The sequence below is a fragment of the Rhipicephalus microplus genome, chromosome 8 (assembly GCF_043290135.1).
Source record: "Rhipicephalus microplus isolate Deutch F79 chromosome 8, USDA_Rmic, whole genome shotgun sequence".
Taxonomy (NCBI): Eukaryota; Metazoa; Arthropoda; class Arachnida; order Ixodida; family Ixodidae; genus Rhipicephalus; species Rhipicephalus microplus.
In genome coordinates, this window is record NC_134707.1 from 52865332 (window position 1) to 52888284 (window position 22953).

General features: G+C 45.9%; 2 protein-coding genes across 6 annotated transcripts in view; one reads left to right on the forward strand and one right to left on the reverse strand.

Moving 5' to 3' along the window:
- The window catches only part of LOC119186491 (snake venom metalloproteinase leucurolysin-A), a 122029-nt gene that overhangs the window by 16236 nt on the left and 82840 nt on the right, over nucleotides 1-22953 (reverse strand). For all 4 annotated transcript variants that reach the window (XM_075871820.1, XM_075871819.1, XM_075871822.1 and 1 more), the window contains exon 9: nucleotides 19215-19344. In XM_075871820.1, the coding sequence (XP_075727935.1) occupies nucleotides 19215-19344 (130 nt within the window). The remainder of the gene's footprint in view (nucleotides 1-19214; nucleotides 19345-22953) is intronic.
- LOC142769031 (uncharacterized) lies at nucleotides 5820-12349 on the forward strand. Of its 2 annotated transcripts, XM_075871817.1 has the most exons (8): nucleotides 5821-6173; nucleotides 7085-7214; nucleotides 7344-7519; nucleotides 7977-8036; nucleotides 8108-8167; nucleotides 8233-8337; nucleotides 8393-8506; nucleotides 8803-12349. In XM_075871817.1, exons 2-8 carry the CDS (start codon nucleotides 7099-7101, stop codon nucleotides 10962-10964), a joined length of 2793 nt encoding a protein of 930 aa, XP_075727932.1. In that variant the 5' UTR covers nucleotides 5821-6173; nucleotides 7085-7098; the 3' UTR covers nucleotides 10965-12349. The 2 variants fall into 2 exon arrangements, with proteins under 2 accessions (XP_075727933.1, XP_075727932.1); XM_075871818.1 differs by having other exon boundaries at nucleotides 5820-6173; nucleotides 8233-8506; nucleotides 8803-8837.

The window sequence follows — 22953 nt, forward strand, 5'->3', positions numbered from 1 at the left end:
AACCCTCTTTGTAACCCTCCAGATTTCTAATTCGTTGGTAATTACCGGCAAGATGCAGCTCTTATATACCTTCCCCTTAAGGGTTAGTGGCAGACTGCAATTTATGAGTTGAGAATGCTTGATGAATGTAACCTACGCCATCCTTATTCTTCAACTTATTTCACTCTCATGGTTCGGTTTCGCGGTAAATACCTGTCCTTAGTAGGCATATTTCTTTACAACTTCCAGCATCTTTCGACCTATCGCGAAGTGCTGTTTTCTGCCGAGACTTTTGCTCCTTACTTTAGTTTAGAGCAGAAATATTTTTAGACCTACTTTCTTGCTTTCCGTGTCCAGTTCACTAATCATAAGCTGTGTGTCTTCCCCTGATTTACTGACCAAGCCAATGTCATCAGTGAATTGCAGCTTACTAAGATTCTCTTTCAACTCTCACCTTAAGCTCTTTTCAAAATATGGTCCTGAAAACCTTAAACACTCGGTTAATGAATAGCGTTGGAGACATCATGTCTCCCTGCCTTACACGCTTTATTGGGATTCTGTCGCTGTCTTTATGGAAACGTGTGGTGGCTGTGGATCCACTGTACATTTCTTCAAGTATGTTTATGTAGTTTTCTTCGATGCCCTGATTCCGTAGTGCCCGCATTACTGCTGATGTCTGGATTGAGGCAAACACCTTCTCAAAATTCATGACGGCTATGTATAGAGGTTGGTTGTATTCAGCGCATTTCTCTATTACATTATTTATTGTATAAGTAAGGCCTATTGTGTAGTAGCCTGCACGAAATCTTGCTTTGTCCTTAGGTTGATTGAAATCTGATGTCGTCTTAATCATAGTAGCTATCATTTCTGTAAATAGCTTGTAGAGAACGGACAGTAAGCTGATCGAATTCCGATACTCTTACCAATTTAGCTACGGCAGCGATCGTCCTCTTGTACATTTATCAGGTGTTTATGTGCTCACAGACATGGAAGTGCTAGTGACCTCCGCTCGGTGCGATAACAGCGAGTGTAGAAGACAAGCAGATTGGGCGAGTTGGTGAAGTTCCATGATAAATATAAGAAACAGCAGTTCAACACACGACCCACAAACGAAGGTATTAGCGCCCTGTGTGTCTTTTTTTACTGTGTACGAAGTATAAGTGCAATTTTATATATTAACGTCCTTGCGTTAAACAGCTCGTTTCGCAGAAATTCTGGCATCAGTGTCAGTGTGGGCGTCGTTGGTTGTAAGCGAAAAACCGGCTCTGTAAAGGCACGAGCGTATTTAACCATGACCTATGTTTTTGTATCTTTTGTATAGGATGTGTCTTTTAATTGTCCTTGCTGTTTTACACCTGTGTGCTATGTTATGATCTTGCCCCTAGTGCTGGGGCCCTTAAATGGGCCAGTAGTATTTTGTGAATAAATAATAAATACATAAAAATCACCACCTATGCGTGACGAAAAAAGTCGAGAGCGATGCAAATAAAATAATAAAAAAATCTTTGGTCATAATGAGAATTGCACGCGTTTTTTTTTTTTTTTTGGCTGACAAATGGATATTCTACCACACAGCCACGCTGCAGCTTGTGAATGGAGTGAAAATAACTTTCTCTTCTTGGAAATGCAGTGAAAGTAATTGATTGGTGGGGTTTAACATCCCAAAACCACCATATGATTATGAGAGACGTCGTAGTGGAAGGCTCCGGAAATTTTGACCACCTGGGGTTCTTCAACGTGCATCCAAATCTGAGTACACGGGCCTACAATATTTCCGCCTCCATCGGAAATGCAGCCGCCACAGCCGGGATATGATCCCGCGACCTGCGGGTCAGCAGCCGAGTACCTTAGCCACTAGACCACCGTGGCGGGGCAATGCAGTGAAAGTAAGTGTCGTGATTAACAAACATACACGTACTGCGATCATGCTTCACAATACATAATGAAGTGTTGCAGTAATATTGCGTGGTACAAACTTACAATGCCATCGGGTGTCAGAGCGTGTGATTATCACAATGAATTCGTGGTTCAAAGCCGGTTTCCCACTAAAAGGGCTCACAAGTTATTGCGCTTATTTCTTTAAGGCCACATAGTAGGGGCATTGCAAGTTCGAAAAAGATTTCATGCACTGAGTTGTTGACGTACGCACTAGAGACAGTATATCGCAGTTGCGTTCAACTCCTAAAGGAGAAGCTTAAGAGTCCCACATTTGTTTATTTTGGAGTGTGGAACACCATTTCTTTCTGCCTGATGGCATGATGTGGCCCGAGAACATTGAACGAGTGGGCAGCTCGCCAAAAAGTCCTTGCATACACTTGCTATGAATCAATGTAGGGAAGAAACTTCGATAGCTCGGTTTTTTTTTACATCAACTTAAAAGTACCAGCAGGCATTTAGGTTAAGCAACACCTAGGGAAAATAATTAGGTACCAAATTAAGCACAGCATAAGATCTATGAAACTAAGTGTCAGAACATTGACGCTTTTTCGTGTGACCCGAAGCAAAGACTGGCGACTTGATTACTACTTGAACACCATTACATTAGAGGCTGTCAGTTGTTATGGTAGATATTTAGGTAATGATATATCTGTAAGTAATACTGAAAAGTACACACCGACGCCATTAGCCACGACGACCACGTTCTTGTATGTTTTCGTCCCAACTTATCAGCCGCTCTTTTTATATACGAAGCATTTTTCAGCGTACTTCGGCGAATTTGAGCCTATCTATCTATCTATCTATCTATCTATCTATCTATCTATCTATCTATCTATATATCTATCTATCTATCTATCTATCTATCTATCTATCTATCTATCTATCTATCTATCTATCTATCTATCTATCTATCTATCTATCTATCTATCTATCTATCTATCTATCTATCTATCTATCTATATGTTTATCTGTCTGTCTGTCTGTCTGTCTATCTATCTATCTATCTATCTATCTATCTATCTATCTATCTATCTATCTATCTATCTATCTATCTATCTGTCTATCTATCTATCTATCTATCTATCTATCTATCTATCTATCTATCTATCTATCTGTCTGTCTGTCTATCTATCTATCTATCTATCTATCTATCTATCTATCTATCTATCTATCTATCTATCTATCTATCTATCTATCTATCTATCTATCCATCTATCTATCTATCTATCTATCTATCTATCTATCTATCTATCTATCTATCTATCTGTCTATCTGTCTGTCTGTCTGTCTGTCTGTCTGTCTGTCTGTCTATCTATCTATCTATCTATCTATCTATCTATCTATCTATCTATCTATCTATCTATCTATCTATCTATCTATCTATCTAGCCGCCTACGACATTTAGCTCTCCTGGCCGTTTTGATAATGGTATCGATACCAAACTTGGTATGGCATAACATGACTATATGAAAAAGGTATTTGACTATAGTCATAACATGAAAGTCATGACATGTATGTCATGAATGCCATAATTTACATTTCATGATCCTGCAGCTGTTGCGGTGGTTTCGTTCACATGGCATGTTGCAAAACTGGTATGGTATGACATGATTGCGTGGGTAGTACGAGCAACAGACCCTAACATAAAAATCATGACAGGAGCGTCATGTAACATGACTAAATACCACGCGCATGATGCGCTCGCGGCCGTTTCGCTAGCGTCACATATACCGAATTCGATATTACGGTACATGAATGGATGACGAAGGTGTGTGACGGGTGCAAATAAGATAGTGTCATGTAACAACATTACTACATGCCACACTCATGATGCGCTGGTGGCCATTTTGCTAGCTTCACGTATACCAAATTTGGTATTACTGGTCGTGAATGGATGACGAAGGTATGATATTTGTGCAAACATGATAAACATGAGATGCGTGTTATGTAACAACATGGCTACACGCTACGCTCATGATGAGCTCGCGACCGTTTCGCTAGCATCACATGTACGAAGCTCGGTCATATGTGACGCGGACGAAATAAGTAAATGACACATCCAAACATGATAATCACGATATGCCTGTCACGTAACAACAAGACTACTAGCCACACTCAAGATGCGCTCGTGGCCGTTTCGCTAGCTTCACATATGCTAAATTTGGTATTATGTGACGTCAATGGATGGCGAAGGTATGTGATTGGTACAAACGTGATAATCATGAGATGTGTGTCACGCGAGAACATGACTACATGCCACACTCAAGGCGCCAATACATTTCGACGTGACGCGGTGCGCGTGCTCGCCAGCGTTCATTTTGTTGCGTAATGCCGGCGTGGCACGCCAGGCGCCGGTTCTGCCATACACTCGCGCGCGCGCGCCGCGCTGCGTTGCCTTGACGCATGTGCGTTTCAGCGCGTCCGGCGTTTCTGGGTCACATAGAGTTTTTTTCAATAATACCTAGAGTAGAATCTGGCGCTAGTGTCTACGCGATCTCCTTCAGAGGTGCTTGTATCTCCATGGGAATTATGGGAAGTACAGGCTTCAGATCTGGTTTGGATGGATCGCGTTCTTGAGATTCGCGAGGCTTCTTTTCCGAGTGTGAAACAAAGTAATATGAACTTATGTTTGATTGAAGCTTGCTTCATTTATTTGTACGCTAACTTCATTGCAAAACGTTTTCGTGACGATGCGGCAAAAGTGAAATCTAGGCCAAGCCAACCATGAGGGTTTGCATCGCTCTGCCATTGCCTTCCAGATTTGGCATCAAGATTTAATAAATTATTTTTTACAACACTTGAAAACAAACGTGCTTGTTTTTTTCGAAAATACGTATTATCTGTTAACGAAAATAACAGTACTGTATTTAGTGAGAAACACTTGACGTTTCGTCTTCTGCGACGCTAGGTGCGTCTGTCCAAGTGGTCGGTCTGCCCCAAGGAGGATTAAAGATAAATTGCTGGAGTGGAAGCTCCCGCAATGCCTCGGCAGCAGAAGTGGAGCCACCTTTTGCCACTGCCAAGATGGTGGAAACATGCTCTTTTCTGATAGTGCTCACTTGAAGATCAAGTGGCTTCGATATGTTATGTGAATTCTACGTTAGTTCTGTATTAAAAGAAAGTTGTTCCCGACGAAACAACAGACAGAAACGAGTATGGGTGACTGAATCTTCAAAGAACTTTGCCTCTGATTAGAGGCTTACTAAGGAAAAGTAGTAACTGTAAGACGCACTTGGAGCACTATGTGACCCGACGAAGTTCACACATGAAACTCGTTGGGTGTGCGAGGGAAACGCTTCGTTTTTAATCAGTGAACGATGATACTTTATCATGCCTCTAGTAAGATGGCCGCCACAGCCGCCATCTTGCCAAAGGAACGACTTCACTTCTGCGCAATCATTGCCACTCCAGCAACTTTTTTAATCCTCCTTGTTCTGCCCTTCAATGCAACTCTGGTTTGTTGTGAAGTCGAGTCAGCAGAGCGTGATGGTGCGTCTATTTAGCTTCGTCATAGTTTTTGCAGTCAGTTTAAAACAATTTTAGGCAAGACGCGCTGATGAAAAACATGAACTCGATGCAATATCCTGCACTGGCATGAGACGCTACATCTATGCGCAGTGGTGAGTGGACGACGCTTCACTTAAACTGTCAAATACGACTCTTAAAGCTGCAAAGACACAGCAATTCTCAGACCTAGTGGTCTTCAGCCTCTCTAAACAACAATCACGCTGCTTTAGTACTCTTCATCGCACCTCACTACCCTCACTGCGGCAAGAACAAAACTGGAACTGTTACAAAAAGTCAGTAGACAGTTTGCTAGTTAACCCTATATAATCTGAAGCCTGTACTTCCATAATTCCCATTGAGGTACACGATCTCAGCGCCAGATTGCCATAGAGAAAGAAGAAGACAAGAGCGGACACTCCGCGAAACCTGGCCTCAGGAAGTGCGTCACGACTACGTAACGAACTAGTGCTCCCACCACACGTCAGAGGGCGCAAGCGCAAAAAAAAACACAGTTATAATCAATGCAACAGAATTGTTTTCACAAATTAATAATTACACGCCCAAATTTGGTATGTTCTTTATACATAAAAACGATTTATTCAACACACCTTACGCGATTATTTTTCTTCAGCCGTACTGTCATAAACACCATCTACCCAGCGACAAGCCCATGCATGACTGACAGCGAGAAGCTTTCGACGCTTTCGTCAACGTCGGCTGCGTCGGCGTTTTCAAGCGTGAGATAACAGGTGAGGCACGTTTTCAAGCGAAGCTTGTTGAATGACATGTTGTTGGTCTTGTTGGGTCATTTTTTCAGAAAACGGTTACGCCTGCGCGAAAAAGACACCATGCAACAAACATAGAAAGATGCACACACACACGTTGCGCTTCGTGTGTGCGAGTTTGTTTCTTACGTGGCGTGTCATTCACGCAGTTGTAACCTTTTTCTGAAGCTTGTAAGGACTGGGAGGTTCGCTAAAAAGAAAGTTTGTGGCTCTATGCGGCGGTTAGACGGGAACATTGTGCAACGTATGCAGTATAGAAAAGGCGGCACGGCGTCAAGCCGAGGCGACGCGTGCTGCGTCTGCCACGGACGCGAGCGTCTGTGCGCTGAGCATAGCTGGGCAGCTAGGTCGTAGGCTCGGTGCAAAATATTGAGAAGCGTTTGTTGGGCCTCGCATGCTTCACGACGCATTTCCCGAAGGCTCGGAACACGAATAATTCTTGGTGTGCCGGAGGCAAATCTGGACTAGCCAAGTGGCCATCATCTTCGTTTCTTCGCTAGCCTTGTGCCACTAGTGCAAGCTGCCCACAAATTTTTTTGACGTTTCCAATATAATTTTACCGCACAAATTTCAACTACGATTTTTCTTCCCAATGTACTGCTGATACTGCGTACGCACGAAGGTGTTCTAATGTTCCCAGGCCGCGATACCATTGCATTACAAGGGATAGCGGCCTGGAAACTTCTGAAGATCTTTGTTCGTGGTCTTGACGTATATCTTTGTAAGTCAGAGTTTTATGGGTCAGAGATGTATCACTGGTTTTGTATTGTGCATCGATTAGCTAATCATTCAAAGGGGTTTGCTGGTACACTTATGACGTGCACATATCTTTTTTGTAATTTGACAGCGAAGCATCCACTTACTAACATTTTCAGACCGCGCTGACGCCATGCCGTCCGGCGGTCCAAGCTACGGCAGCTACTGCTGTGTATCGTGGTGCTTCAACAATGGCAGAACCCACAAGAAGCCTGGGACGAGTTTCTTCCGCGTACCACGGGACGGCAGGTGTGTTAAAGCTTTTGTATGGTTTGCATGTCTGTAGGCTTACTGTTCGTACTTGCTAAGTGAGGGTAACAATAAAAAATCACTATTCAAGCACTTCCCCTTTCAGCTGATAGTTCATTGCCAATGCAGGATGAAAGCATGGATGCAGTATGCTGGACGCGATGATCTCCTGAGTAAGCCGGCCAGCCTATTGTACGCAACGTACAGGGTTTGTAGCGACCATTTTACTGCTCAAAGTTTCATGGACCCTGGGCACACAAGGCTTACAAGAATGGCTGTTCCCAGTGTGCAACCAGCTGCACCATGTAAGTGATTGACTGAAACTCAAATATGTGCAATAGCAGCCACTTGTATTGAATCAGTGGCGACAGTTAACCGTGAAGATCTCTGTAGCCGATAGAGAAACCTCACTACAGAAGTAACACTTGGAAAGTCTTAAGTTCTGTGAATTGTGGGCTATTACCTTCCTAACAGCAGCTTTACATTTCTGTCATTTTTTGATGCTCTGGACCTGCGCAACTTGTTTTGAAAGACTTTAAAGGGCTATTTCACGTTATCTTCAAGCCTGAGTGCACATGTACGTATACCTTTCATCAGTGAAAGCTGCCACTGTTGATAATTCCAAAAATCACAAATTACTTGTTTCCTAGTTGGTGCCGTCTCTTTTCTTCCACGTTCGACCAATTTATGCGTTTGAAAGAGCTGTTTAAGCTTCCCCATGCTACAAGCTTTGTAACTTGTAGCAACTGCACATATATGCAGGTTCTCTGAGCGTCGCTTCAAGTAGTGACTGTGACATGGCTGCAGAAGCTGCACTGCAAGGTGCGGATGAGCTTCAGTTTGTGTTATTATAAGCCTCTTACTGACACATTGTCGTAATTTCATCTCTTCAGGACCTGCGGTAGAGGCTTCACAAAGCGGCTCCCACACATTGAGGTGCCCCGATGAACAGGGTGCGTTCAGTGTCGCGATTTCTTTTTTTTTTTACCCAAATTGACTGTTGACCAAACCTCTGCAGGTGGCAGCTCCCTTGTAGCTGGTGAAAGAATTTCTGATGATTTCGTCTTGCCGGAGAAAACCTTAACCAGTCGTTCAGCTGTCACAAAAGGAACTTGTGTGGCCGGTAAGTTGTATGTTCACTTCAACACCAGAGTGGATTGATATAGAGACTTCCGCAGGCCGCTCGCAAGATTGTTCCGACAGCATTGTCCGAGGCACTGAACAAGCTTCACAAGACCCTCCAGAAGACGTCTCCGCCAACAGCTCCACGCCTGAGTGCCTTAGAGAAAATGGTGACTATGCTTTTATTGCAGCAGTTTTTAATGTGCTATTTTATGTTTAGGACATTCTGAGGAAACTATCCTCAAAAGGACACTACGTGTGCACTTACAAAATGTAAGGGTGGGCTCTCAGTGATTTTCATTTTTTTTGTGCATTGTCAACATTGTGAATGGTTTGTTTTTAGGTAGTGGAATCGAAAACTTTGTACCACAGAAAGTTGTGCACCTTGGGTCTGAAAGAGCGAGGAAAGTGCTCGTATGGGATTAGTTGTTCTTCGCTTTTACATCAATTTTTTTGTTTATTGCAGTGCGTTCCTGTGTGCCAGCGACAATGTCTCCATCAATGAAGTACAAGCAAACCATTAAACATCTGCAAGCCAAAGTAGCAGCACAGCGGAAAACTATCAAAAGACTGCAGAGACAGCCTCACCAAGCACCGTCATCGACTACGAAGGCCCTTGAAGTTATCCGACCGCACGTCACCGAGGAGGTTTTTAAACTTCTTTCTGCACATGTTCGCTTGAGGCCCAAATGCAAGGGCAAGCGGTTTCCCGTGTGGTTCAAGAAATTCGCTCTTCACTTAAACTTCCGAGGTCCGCGAGCATACCGATTTCTGGCTCCGTATTTTTCTTTGCCCTCCCGGCGTTCATTAAGGAGGTGGCTAGCTAATGTAAAGATGACTCCAGGCATAATTCCAGGAATCCTTTCTTCCATTGCAACAAATACTCAAGCTTGGAATGAACGGGACCGAGTGTGCGCTTTAGTTTTCGACGAAATAGCACTCAAAAAGAATTTGTACTATGATGCTTCAAGAGACGTTGTCCAGGGTTTTACAGATGATGGCACTCATCGCACTTCAACCATCGCTGATCGAGCACTGGTTTTTCTTCTTGTTGGTGTTTCGAGAAAGTGGGTTCAACCGGTTGCTTTTACTATAGGGCACACATCAACACCATCATCTGTTATGCATAACTTGCTGGTGTCACTCATTTTGGAGCTTAGGAGCATTAATATTGCAGTGAAAGCAGTCATTTGTGACCAGGGCAGTTCAAATGTAAGTCTCGCTAACCAACTAAAAGTGACTGTAGCAAAGCCTTTTTTTGAAGTTAATGGTGAGCGGGTATATTACATTTTTGATGTTCCGCATTTAATTAAAACAACGCGCAATAATGTCCAAGCACACAAGTTATACATTGGGGATGACATCGTTAACTGGTCGCACATTGTAAGCCTTTACCAATCCTCACATGAGTTGCGGTTGCGATTGGCTCCAAAGTTGACTGAACGGCACGTTCATCAGAAACCTTTTTCTAATATGAAGGTCAGCAGAGCAACTCAGGTCTTCAGTGCATCAGTTTCGATTGCTATCACGGCAATGGTGTATGCGAAGGTGCTGCCTGCCTCGGCCATCACTACAGCTCAATTTTGTGATCGTATGGACAGGATTTTCGATGCCTTGAACAGCTCGAGTAAAAAAAGAACTTCGCAAAAGCTGCGGCATGCAATCATGAAAAATGATTCAGAGCTGATTGACTTCCTCCGAGGCCAGCTTCCCTGGATTGCATCATGGCAGTTTGTTGGCAGACGTCAACCACAAACCATCGTAGGTTGGCAAATTACAATTCAGGCAATTTGTCAACTATGGGACGACCTCTCCAAAAATTACAATTTTGAATACCTGTTAACACGCAGGCTTCAACAGGATCCTCTGGAGAACATATTTGGCCACATTAGGCAAAAACAGGGTTGCAACACCAACCCCAATGTAGCACAATTTATTTGTGGCCTGAAGCACATCTGCATAAGAAAACTTTTCAAGCTGTCAGAATACGGAAATGTCGAGGATGATGAATGTGACCTCCTCCAGGAACAGCTGTCGCCATTCTCCCTCACCAGTGCGTCTCTTGTGGATAATGAGGAGTGTGCACAGCCACAGCCTGACGACTTTCCCGCTCTAGACGATCTCTCTGAACTTGCGACAAACATTCACTCCCATATTATCGATGACTCCGCTGCATATTATGTAGCTGGTTTTCTCATCAAACACTTCCTTCGGAATGCATGTGACGGTTGCAGTTGCCCACAGTTACTGAAAGACGACAGTGAGACGCTTAAGGGTACCCACCAGTATTTCACAATGCTCAAAGCATACCACGTCCCCAGCAAACTTTTTGGGAATCTCACTGTGCCATCAGAAGCAGCTTTTGCATACGTACAACAACTTGAATCTCGCTTTCTTGCCATAATTGAGGCCACTGCACATCACCTGAAAGTGTGCGATGTTTTGTATCACCATCTGTCAAGTGTTGGCGATTTTCATTTCTGCTCTGCTGGGTGTCGCGCTAAGTTTCTGAAAATGTTTTGCCGGGTTCGTTTATGTTGGCATGTGCGTTTTGTGAACCGAAACTTAGACAGGGTTAGGTTCCAGTCTTCAATCTCGGGCATGCAGCTTGACAAGTTCAAAGGTTAGCAATTAGCGGCGGGTTTACACTAAAGTATTGGAGTTGAGCCGAATCCTGCAATAGCTTTGTTATGTTATTACTTCGTTACAGCAGACTTCATTATGGTCTTATATGCTTATATTCAGTTCAACTGGACTAACCACTCCTTCGTTGCATTCATTGTTTTGGTTACCCGCTATGAGGAGTACAAACACTGTGTATTCGCTCGAAGTGATTTGCATAACCTTAAAAAGAATGTTGGGCATCCTGTCTGTATTTTTTGTAGCAAATACGGGCGAACTGTACACTTTACTGTGGGTCGCTTGGTCACTGTGTATGCTTTATCTCTCCAGCTCAAGTAATATATCGATAACAAAACCGCTTGTTGAAATGTCTTCGAGCGGGTAAGGAACACAGTATGAAGTGGGCACGGTTCATGTTATCACGCTTTTCGTATTTTAGCTTCTCATCAACCTCCTCATCTTGCCCATCAAAATTTTCAAAAGAATACCCAAACTTGTAGTGTTTGATGGGGCTGCGGACGCTGCCATTTTATTTTTATATAGCTTGTGAGTGATAACGTACGATGTAGAGCCTTTGTGAAAAATAATGAGCCAAAGTGGTTTCCTTCTGCTATTTATTAGCCCTGTAATACCGCTCTCGTAGCACCAATTAAAGTCCACAATTCTGGATAAAGTGATAACTACAATCTATTTTAGCTCGCAAGCGTCACAGCAACACCCAAACGCAAATCACTTGGGATCTTAAGTTTTTGATGAAGGCGACGCATAACAAAAGCCACAAGACCTGCCAGTGTTGTAGCATAAAGTTTGTCTTTCACGTAGTGAGCAAGCTGCAAAGCCCTACCTTTCTGAGGACAAGCAGGCATCAAGTCTGCTTTTTTTCATTTTGGACTAGCTGTTCTTAAGCACAGCCAGCACACTGCACCTTTGCCTTTCTGTTATATTGTGTCGTGTGGTTTCTGTGCGCTCTTTTTTTCTATGCATTATTTCAGTTAAGCCCAGGCGTGATTCGCGACTTCATTGCTGTGTATATGTCACTTCTTCCTTCTTCATCAGCATTGTGCGCTATGTTTTTGCCATAGATCCTTAGTTACCCACTGGCCCGGTGTGTCATACTTCACCAGTTTCTCGGCTTCTGCCAACTCTAGCGATGTGTGCGTTGTCTGTGTTCTCTATGTATTTGTTACAATATTTGTTACAATTTATTTGTAAGGCGAGATGCATTTGTTGTCTACCTTTGTCATATTGTGCTTTTTATATTCTCATACTCTACCTTGCCTTTGAATAAAACATTGCGGATGCTCTGTTTCTTTGACTGATATATACATTGATCACTTGTTCCAAAAGAAAAACACAAGCGCGATGAATAAAACGATAGTGAATTATCATTACCTGCATCTCTTTTTTTTATAACTTAATCAAAATAAAAATTACGTCACGACCGATTCGCACGAACCACTGAACAAAACAAAACAGGGAATCGCTAAATCAAAACGACCTACAAAAACTATCCATTTGGGCGATGAATAGTGGTCTGAAATTATGAACTTACGACATAGCCAAACGTCGGTTATGCAAAGTAATTCAAAAGTTGCGCCAGTGAAACCGAAACCGGAAGCGCAAGCCACTTGCTCTCATCAACCACTAGGTGTGCTAGAGTCGATTGGGCCGCTGGGGTCTACGGGAGTGTCCACTCTTCACCTTTTTTATTTCTCTATGAGATTGCTATCTAGGTATTATTGTATGAAACTATATGCTCGGTCACGAAAAGAGGGAGACGCAGTGCTGTCTGGGTAACGCATCGGCACGAAATACAGCATGTCGCATTTCGCGCCGGTTGCCGTCGGGCCGCGCCGACGGACGTTGGTCGCGCTGGTCGCGCCTGGCGTCAGACTATAAGGTGCTCGCGTTTTGCTAACGTAGCGTGCGTGCGCGCGTGTCAACGCTACATTGGAAGGTATTGGGTACTTAATGTGCTCACGGCCGTTTTGCAAGCTCTACATATACCCAATTTGGTGTTACGTGACGTAAATCTATATGAAACATATGACTGGTGCAAACATGATAATCCTGACACGCGTGTTATGTCAGAACATGACAACATACCATGCTCACACGCTCATAGCGTGCTCGCGAGCGTTTCGCTAGCTTTACGTATGCTAAACTTGTTATCACGTGACGTGAATAGAGGGCGAAGGTAAACGACACATCCACACATGATAATCATGACACGGAAGTCATGTGCGGCATGACTTACCTCCACCTCGTAACGCTGTGCTGATTTTAAAGGGACATATCAACCTTCCTCATTCGTGCTTCCCATATCGTAGATTCGCAATGTACTTGGGATCTGCCAATTTTTTTTAATTAAGAAACTCGTCAGTAGACGCTGCCTACGACGGCTTTGTGAGGTGAGAGGGGGTGGTTGCGTAGGAGAGGAGACAGAGGGCAGGGGACGCACATGGGCATGCGCACTGGCGCACGGATGCCACCGGACCAAGCCCTTTGATATGGTGCTTCGCATCCAAAAGAGGCCACGGTACCTTGACGTTCCTCAAGGCGTCTGAGATTGTGAAGCCATGAAAGTAATCCTGTTTAAATGATCTTATTTTACATTAAGATATTGTTACGGAGCTCGCAAACACACGGAGGAGAGGAATGAGCGTATTTCCTATATTTACATGCCAAAGTGACGCTTCAGAGCTGCCAGTCTCTCGCGCGGTGAGTCCACTTCTTTTTCATCGAACTGTTGTCCACGACGGTAGAGCCATGCCCACTGCCTCGTAATATCACCCCCGGCGAACAAAGCGCCGTCACGGCGCCCCTAAGTCAATCAGGACTGGCAGTATAGTAGGGCTTTAGGCGCGACACATGAACAACATCAGTAGATGGTGTAGCAGAGGATGAGTGCGGTTGAACGGGAGTGATGAGGTAGTCGACGTCGGTGACCTTGCGGAGAACTTTGTAGGGTCCTGTGTATCGTGGGAGGAGCTTCTCGCACAAACCTTCACGTCGATACGGCGTCCAGAGTAGGACAAGAGAGTCATCAGGGTAGTCAACGTCGCGGTGCGAGTCATCGTAGCGGACTTTTTGTGCGGCCTGAGAAGCACTGAGCCGAGTGTGCGCGATTTGGCGAGCGACGCGGGCTCGAGAAGCAGCGTCCTGCGCATACACCGTTGGTTGGATAGTAGCAGAAGGAAGGAGTGTGTCGAATGGCAACGCAGGGTTGCAGCCGTACAAAAGAAAGAATGGAGAGTAGCCGGCGGTGTCATGTCTTGACGAATTATATGCAAATGTAACGTAGGGGAGCATTGCGTCCCAGTCACGGTGGTCAGCAGAGACGTACATAGACAACATGTCTGTAAGAGTTCGGTTGAGACGCTCCGTGAGACCGTTAGTCTGGGGATGGTAGGCAGTAGTAAGGTGATGTTCGGTAGAGCAGCTCCGGAGGATTTCGTCGATAACTTTTGCGAGGAAGCAGCGGCCCCGATCCGTCAAAAGCTGGCGCGGAGCTCCATGCCGCAGAATGACGTCATTTAGGAGAAAGTCTGCGACGTCTGTAGCGCAGCTAGTTGGCAATGCACGAGTTATCGCGTATCTGGTCGCATAGTCGGTTGCGACAGCGATCCACTTGTTGCCTGACACGGACGTCGGGAAAGGTCCGAGCAAGTCGAGGCCGATGCGGAAGAATGGTTCCGGGGGAATGTCGATAGGTTGGAGCAGGCCAGCCGGACGGAGAGCAGGACGTTTCCGACGCTGGCAGCGCTCGCAAGCAGCGACATAACGGCGCACAAATTTATACATGCCAGGCCAAAAGAACCGTTGCCGCACGCGGTGATAGGTGCGTGAAAAACCCAGGTGTCCCGCCGTCGGTGCGTCATGCAGATGTTGAAGAATAGTGGCACGCATGTGTTGGGGAATAACTAACAAATATTCCGGGCCATCAGACTTCATGTTGCGACGATACAGAATGTCGTTGCGAAGGACATATTGACGGAGAGAAGGGTCGGAATGTCCTGAAGATACTCGCTGAATGACCTTCTTGAGGGTTGCGTCCCGGCGCTGCTCTGTGCCGATGTCGTGCAAATCAGATATGGCGAGCACACAAGAATCGCCTTCATGGACAGCGAGGCTAGCAGGGTCCACCGGATAACGCGAGAGACAATCAGCATCTTGGTGCAACCTGCCCGACTTATAAATTACGTCGAAGGTATACTCCTGGAGACGTAGAGCCCAGCGACCTAGGCGACCAGTTGGGTCCTTGAGCGACGACAGCCAACACAGAGCGTGGTGGTCCGTAATAACTGAAAACTCGCGGCCATACAAGTAGGGGCGAAATTTCGCTACAGCCCAGACCAACGCAAGACACTCGCGCTCTGTTATCGAATAGTTTCGCTCAGATGTGGAGAGAAGGCGGCTGGCATACGCAATAACACGCGTTTGGCCTCCCTGGTGTTGAGCGAGGACGGCGCCGATTCCGTGAGCACTGGCGTCTGTGCGTACTTCAGTCGTCGCAGACGGGTCAAAGTGAGCCAGTATTGGTGGTGAAATGAGCAGGTCGATCAGCGTGGAAAACGCAGCTGCTTGGTCTTGGCCCCACGAGAAGGGCACGTTCTTTTTGAGAAGATCAGTTAGTGGTCGTGCAATTGTAGCGAAATCGCGTATAAAGCGGCGGAAGTACGAGCATAAGCCCACAAAACTCCGAACATCTTTGGTTGAAGAAGGCAGAGGGAAATTCTTGACAGCGCTAATCTTGTCAGGGTCAGGTCGGACGCCAGCAGCACTTACAAGATGACCAAGGATCGTGATTTGTTGTCGGCCGAAATTGCACTTTTTCGAGTTCAGCTGGAGTCCTGCTCGACGAAAAACGGCTAAAATGGTCGACAAACGAGTTAAGTGAGTTTCAAATGTTGGGGAAAAAACAATCACATCGTCGAGGTAGCAAAGACAGATGGACCATTTATAACCACGAAGAAGAGAGTCCATCATGCGTTCGAACGTTGCCGGGGCGTTGCACAGCCCAAAAGGCATAACCTTGAACTGATAAAGGCCGTCCGGTGTGATGAAGGCAGTCTTTTCTCGGTCTAAGTCGTCGACAGAAATTTGCCAGTAGCCCGAACGCAGATCAATAGATGAGAAGTATCGCGCGCCATGAAGGCAATCAAGGGCGTCGTCGATTCGTGGCAGCGGATATACGTCTTTGCGGGTTATCTTGTTCAAGGCACGGTAGTCAACGCAAAATCTCCAGCTGCCATCCTTCTTTTTCACTAAAACAACAGGTGACGCCCATGGACTTGAAGAGGCCTCTATGACTCCTTTGGAGAGCATTTTCTCGACTTCTCGTTGTATGACCTGGCGTTCGGACTGGGAAACACGATACGGTCGCCGTCTAACAGGATTAGCATCGCCGGTATGTATTTGATGACGCACGAAGGACGTTTGCCCTAAAGGGCGGTCATCGAAGTCGAAAATATCTCGGTAGGTAGTCAGAACGTGGTGAAGTTGCGCCAACTGACAGGGCAGAAGATCAGGGGCGATCATCATCGTGATTTCGTCGCTAGGTGCGTTTGCTCGGCTGGCTGCAGTAGGGGACGAACAGTCTTCAGGGTCCAATGCCACGATGCTACATGCATCAAGTGGGGAAACGTGGGCTAACGAAATGCCTTGCGGGAGAACTTGGGTCGAACTACTGAAGTTAAGGAGCGGAAGCTGAACGTAGTTGTCCACAATAGTCACGATTGTATGCGGCACAGCAACACTTCGAGCCAAGAGCACATCCACCAATGGAGACACTATGTAGTCACCGTCAGGAAGAGCTGGTGATATCGTTAAGGCAACACACGTGGTGGCTTGCGGTGACAGCCGAACATAATCAACAGCGCACAAGCGGTGTGACGGTGAGGACGGCACAGGTCCAAGTCGAGGCAGTTCAAGTTGAAGAACGCCGGTTGCACAGTCGATGAGAGCAGCATGGGTGGACAAGAAATCTAAACCAAGAATTAGGTCATTTGGGCACTGCTCAATAACTGCAAAGAGAACAGATGTGGGGTGATCGGCGATAGTGATGCGTGCTGTGCACATTCCTGTGATGGCAAGACTTCTTCCGTCGGCGACACGAATAACGCCAGGGGCAGCCGGTGTGAGCACTTTCTTCAGGCGGCGACGAAGTCGGGCACTCATCACAGAAATATGCGCCCCAGTGTCAACAAGTGCAGAAACAGTCAGGCCGTCAACGTCGACGTCGATCAAATTTCGTCGTGTCGGCAGTACAAGGAGAGGATTTGAGGTCGGTACCGAGGATGCAGCTTCACCTCCAAGAGCTGCACCGCTTAGTTTCCCTGGTGAGAATTGAGCGGGGAGGTCGGGCGTCGTCGTAGAGGAGAAGGGGACGACGGGCGACGTCCTGGCGGCGAACGAGACTGGTGACGTCGAGGCGACGGTGAGCGGCTGTGCTGCGTATCAGGGGCATCGCAGGCGTAGGAATCGACGGGCAGAGGCCGGCGGTAGTTGTCGGCGATCGGCTCAGGAGGTTGGAAACGACGGTAGCTATCGGTGCGGCGAGCAGTGTTATACTGGTTTCGGGACGAAGACCAATGGTTGTGGCAATACCGTGCGACGTGACCTATGCGGCGGCAGTTAAAGCAGATCGGCCGATCATCCGCAGTTCTCCATTCGGCCGGATTGCGAGAGCGTGGATAAGACCTTTCTTGGGGTGGTGACCTGGGGCGAGGCGGCGACCTTGAACGGAAGCCAATTGGTCGAGACTGAGCAACGGCGCAGACATCGAAGCCCAAATTGCTCAGTTCTTCCCGCACAATCGACTGTACCAAGCAAACCTGAGGTACTTGCAAATCGACGTGGCCGTTGGCGGGAAGAGTAGGTGTAATTGCTTCGATTTCCCGCCGGACAATTCGCGTAATTTCAGACGCTGGTGAAGACTGCCGATGGGAGGACAGTCCATCTTCGCAGGAGGACGTCGCTGCGGTGTTCGGCAGTCGAGTAAATGATCTTGAAATCCGCCTGCTTTTGGCCAGTTCAAAACGCCGGCATTCCTCAATAATTTCGTCGACGGTCGCACAGTTCCGGCACATTAGCAGGTTGAACGCGTCGTCCGCTATGCCCTTGAGGACGTGGCCAACCTTGTCAGACTCCGACATGTCGTTGTCAACTTTACGACATAGAGCCAGCACGTCCTGTATATATGAGATATACGGCTCTGTGGACGTCTGAGCACGTATAGACAACTCCTTCTTTGCAGCCGCCTTTCGACCGATGGGCTTCCCAAATAAGTCGCGAAGCTTTTCCTTGAAGGTGTCCCAACTGCCGATCTCCTCCTCATGGTTCTCGTACCAGACTTTGGCCGTGCCTTTCAGGTAAAACAGCACATTGGCCAGCATAAGAGTCGGATCATACCGGTTGAGAGCACTGGTGCGTTCGTAGTCGGCTATCCAGTCGTCGACATCAACTTGGTCCGTACCGCAGAACGTTCCAGGATGCTTCGGATGCGTCAGCACGTACGTGGGTGGGGGTGGGGCCAGTGGAGGCGTTGCCGTGGATGGTGCGGGCGTCGCCGAAGCCGATGGAGAGGTGGCCGTGGGATCAGTCCCGTGTTCCATCACGGAAACTCCGATTTGACGACCACTGCGGAGCTCCGTTGTATGGCGCTTCGTTACCCAGCACTCCCACCAATTTGTTACGGAGCTCGCAAACACACGGAGGAGAGGAATGAGCGTATTTCCTATATTTACATGCCAAAGTGACGCTTCAGAGCTGCCAGTCTCTCGCGCGGTGAGTCCACTTCTTTTTCATCGAACTGTTGTCCACGACGGTAGAGCCATGCCCACTGCCTCGTAATAATATCTAGGATTTCCTACGGTATGTACCATCACTGAGTTCTCGCGTTGACGACGTTGACAAACATTAAGTGCCCGCTTTATATGGAAGCTGATGTGCGCTGCTTTAGCTGTTACTTTCGAAGTGTCCTGAGATGGAGAGTTGGGTTAAATGGTTGACATGGTTGCTAGCGCAAAACTAGGCTGGGACGAAAAGAAACATGAGACCATGCCAGAATCGTCCCATATTTCTTGTTTTCATGCCGGTGCACTTTTAGCGTTTAGCCTAGCAAGCATGCCATAATATTTAGGGTATACACCACACCTAAATAATCTATAGAAGTTTGTTTATAGTTGCAGTGAAAAAACCCGCGTGTTTTAAGATTGTAAAAATTCTATAGCTCCTTGCAACGAGCTCTCTTACCTGCCTTATGTAGTAGTACTCGTTTTCTGCCTTGGATTTATCACACTCTCTCTTTCTTCTCTTTTCAACTTCTGGGTCTACCACTGGTGCACGCGGTGGTTCCTCAAACATGCACTTAGCTTGATCACGCCTACGTAAGAACACAATTTCAGGAAAGTGTGAGAAATATAATTCACCTCACATGAAAATTTTTAGTACACTATCTTCAATCATAAAGGTTTTAAAAGCTGCCAGAAAATATTTATGCCTTATTAAAGGCTTCAAATTGCCTTAACCGCTATAGTTAAAACTATAAATTAAAAATAACGTTTTAAACAGCATGCCCGAAAGCAGTTGATGCTTTGTTAAGGACGTGAGGCATATGGATTGCTTTTGACGTTGACATCTATGATGCGATGTCATGGTAATCGTAACTCTGGGCAAGCTATATTGAGTTGGAGATTAGGAACCTTTTTTTAATAAATAGGAGTTGATACGTTAGCTGTACAAATATAACAGCTCCGGAGTAGAGTGATTTGACCTATCCTTTTGTAGGACACTGGCGCAAAAGATGTACTTAACTATTTCGTGCACCTCAGTGAAGATTTCGGGCACCTCGGTCAAATACCTACTCGACCAACTGTCCATGCTTCTTAGGTACAAATTTGTTGCATTTTAACACGCGTGTTTAATGCCGGGCTCCACCATGATACCGCTGGTATAATTTCATCACGGATATGAAGTTGTAAAGTATATACTTTAGATTGCAAACAAAAAATGAAAATAGATTTTATCTCTCGGTGACGAAACCTTTCCTTCTCGACATCTCGCTCTGGAGTGCCCGGCGCAAACCACTATAGACACAGCACGTACGTTGTCTAGATTGCTAACGACGAGTCGTTTATATAGCCTACGCCATGTACTGTTCGCGCTCGTCAGAGCTCACCAACTTCAGTGCATTATCGTCTTCAGTAGCAAGATGGCGCGAAGAGCTCGAGTTGGGTGCGCTTCAAAGGTTATCACCCCACTCGTGCCTCCAAGAATGCGGTCACTTGCGCAGGCGCGCTTATCTCGAGCACGGGGCACTTCGTACCTCTTTTGTTCCACCGCAATTTTGCTTTGAAGTTACAGCGGTGAAAGGGAGCACGAAGGTCACTTTCCTCGCTGCAGCGGCCGCACTTACAAAAGGAGTGCGCTGCTTACACAAGAAGTCAGAATCGTAACAGCTCTTCACGCTACTCTTGGGTACACTCATGCATTCGTCCATTTCTGGCATCTTACTTTCTATTGAGCAGCACACTTTAGGTGTCAAACTGTCACAGTCGTTATACCTCACTCGTCCTATAAATACACATTTCGTGTGTGCTTCCTGCTTGAGGTGCACCCTGAAACTTCCAAGCTGCTTGTCGTTCGGCGCGTGACATTGGAATTTGTTTTCGTAGCCATATGCACTTGGCCCTTGTGGTGAAACAGTGCCCAATACACGCCCCGCCGCGGTGGTCTAGTGGCTAAGGTACTCGGCTGCTGACCCGTAGGTCGCGGGTTCTATTCCCGGCTGCGGCGGCTGCATTTCCGATGGAGGCGGAAATGTTGTAGGCCCGTATACTCAGATTGGGGTGCACGTTAAAGAACCCCAGGTGGTCAAAATTTCCGGAGCCCTCCACTACGGCGTCTCTCATAATCAAATGGTGATTTTGGGACGTTAAACCTCACAAATCAATCAGTGCCCAATGCACGCTCAACTGCGTCTGCGAATACAGCTTTCCTTGTTGTGTTTTACTGATTTATATACAGTGAGATCAGCCACGTTTTTTTTTCTTCAGTGTGTTTTACACATTTACAATAAAACGATGGCCTTGATTGGCACCACTCTTGGCCCCTTACCATGGGTGCCATTTACCAAGATACTGAAAAATAATACTTTGTGTTTTCACATCACTAAGACATAAGGCGTGGACTGCAAGTTTGATTTCACAGGTGCCTTGATACTTATTTACTATCCACTGTAGTAAATAGAGCCTGTAGTAGTTCACTTTGAACACATATATCTTCTACGTCCACATCATTCCCCTTTTTTTTAAAGAACAACTCTCGCGCAGGATAATGCCTCGTGCCGTTTGCCGTAGGCAGCAATCACACAAGTACAGTTGCACATCTGCAGTATTTCAAGAGTATAATCATTGCACGGTCATATTAAGGTGCGAATAGTTACTGCAGTCGCACAACCATGTTGGAGGATGCATACTTGTGGCAGGCCGCCTTCTCGTGTGCCTAACATAAGTGCAGTGTAGGTAACTTTGGCAGTCCATAAATCTAATATGACCAACTCGGCACAATAAGGTCAAACTATCACAAAGCAACAGACAGTTAGCTTTTTGTTTGTATAGCTGCGCATCGAACTTATCGAACTTACTGAAAATGGTCGGTACAGCCCTAGCGCGCGGACTTCCATCTGAGCTCAATCCTGTTGTTTAAAAGTCGTCGACGGTGACTCCCCCTTCCCTTTTTTATGGACTGGGCGTAAGGAGCGTTGGCACACAAATAGGGCACCAGCTACCCCTCATCCCTTAGAAGTGTACTTATAGCGCTTCTCCATCCAAGTGAAAAGGGGCATTCTCACAGAAAAGACCACTGAGACATAAAAGGTGGTTTCGCCCGTGATGGTGGATATATGGTAACGATGCTCGGCTGCTGACCCGAATGTGATGCGTACGATACCAGCTGTGGTGGTCACATTTCAATGGAGAAGAAATGGTGGAGGCTCGTGTACTGTGCGACGTCAGTGCACCCTAAAAACACCAGACGGTCAATATTTCCGGAGCCCTGTATAGCGGCATCTCATAATCATATGTTGGTTTTGCGACATAAAACCCTTGGTATTATAAATACAAAAGGGTGAAAGAACGTGCAGAATGATCTATTGGATGAAGACGGCGACGACCTTTCGTCAAAAACTGAGTAACAACCTTTCTATTTGTGTTTTGTTTGAAGATACCAATTTGAGATGTGGTCGGTTTTTTGGTAGCTACCATGACAGCAAAACAGGACTTTTAAGACAAAGCCCTTGGAATACTTATCTTGCTATTTAGGCACTTGCGGGGAAGTGTTAGCAATACAGCGAGAAAGCAAGAGAGTTTTACTTGCTGGAAACAGCAAGGAAAGTTTGAATGGAGCAAGTGAAGAGATTGGAAAAGCGCAACACGACATCCAATTCATTCGCAAGTATTATCACCTGCTGCGAGCGGCCACCTAGATGAAGAAGGTGTAAGTGGTACTCCGCGACACAGAAGCAAATCAGAATGAACTATATGGGCAGTAAACACGCAGTTCTGTGCATTGAAATACGAAAGTGATTTCTAAATCAGACAGCCCCATTACACCTGCAACTTATGTCCCGGTTAATTTTTTTTTGCACCTGGTACTATCTGAGAACATCGATGCCCGTCAGGACGAAATTTTATGCCCTGATGTAAAGACAGGAGTACATATATGTACACATGTTTTTTTTCAGAATTGATTGTGCAAATTGTTTTTCAAAATATTGACAAACCTAAATGCGCAAGTTTCAAGAAAACCTAATAAATATGATGACGCCTCAGAAAGTGCTGTAATGGACGTCATAAAATTCTTCTATAACAGTTCTTGCAATAACGCATCCACGTAAACTTAGATCATCAACGCAAACAAAACATCACGGATCCCACCCTTAATCCCTGCTCCTCGCTGTAATGTCAACTAAAAAGATCTAGAAAAATATGAA

What these genes read in the sequence shown, in the direction of transcription:
- LOC142769031 (XM_075871817.1), top strand. Translation starts at nt 7,099, where the DNA reads ATGCCGTCCGGCGGTCCAAGCTACGGCAGCTACTGCTGTGTATCGTGG. An exon ending in GAGGTGCCCCGATGAACAGG is followed by an intron (nt 8,168 to 8,232) that starts GTGCGTTCAGTG and finishes AAACCTCTGCAG; the next exon opens with GTGGCAGCTCCCTTGTAGCT. An exon ending in TGAGTGCCTTAGAGAAAATG is followed by an intron (nt 8,507 to 8,802) that starts GTGACTATGCTT and finishes TGTTTATTGCAG; the next exon opens with TGCGTTCCTGTGTGCCAGCG.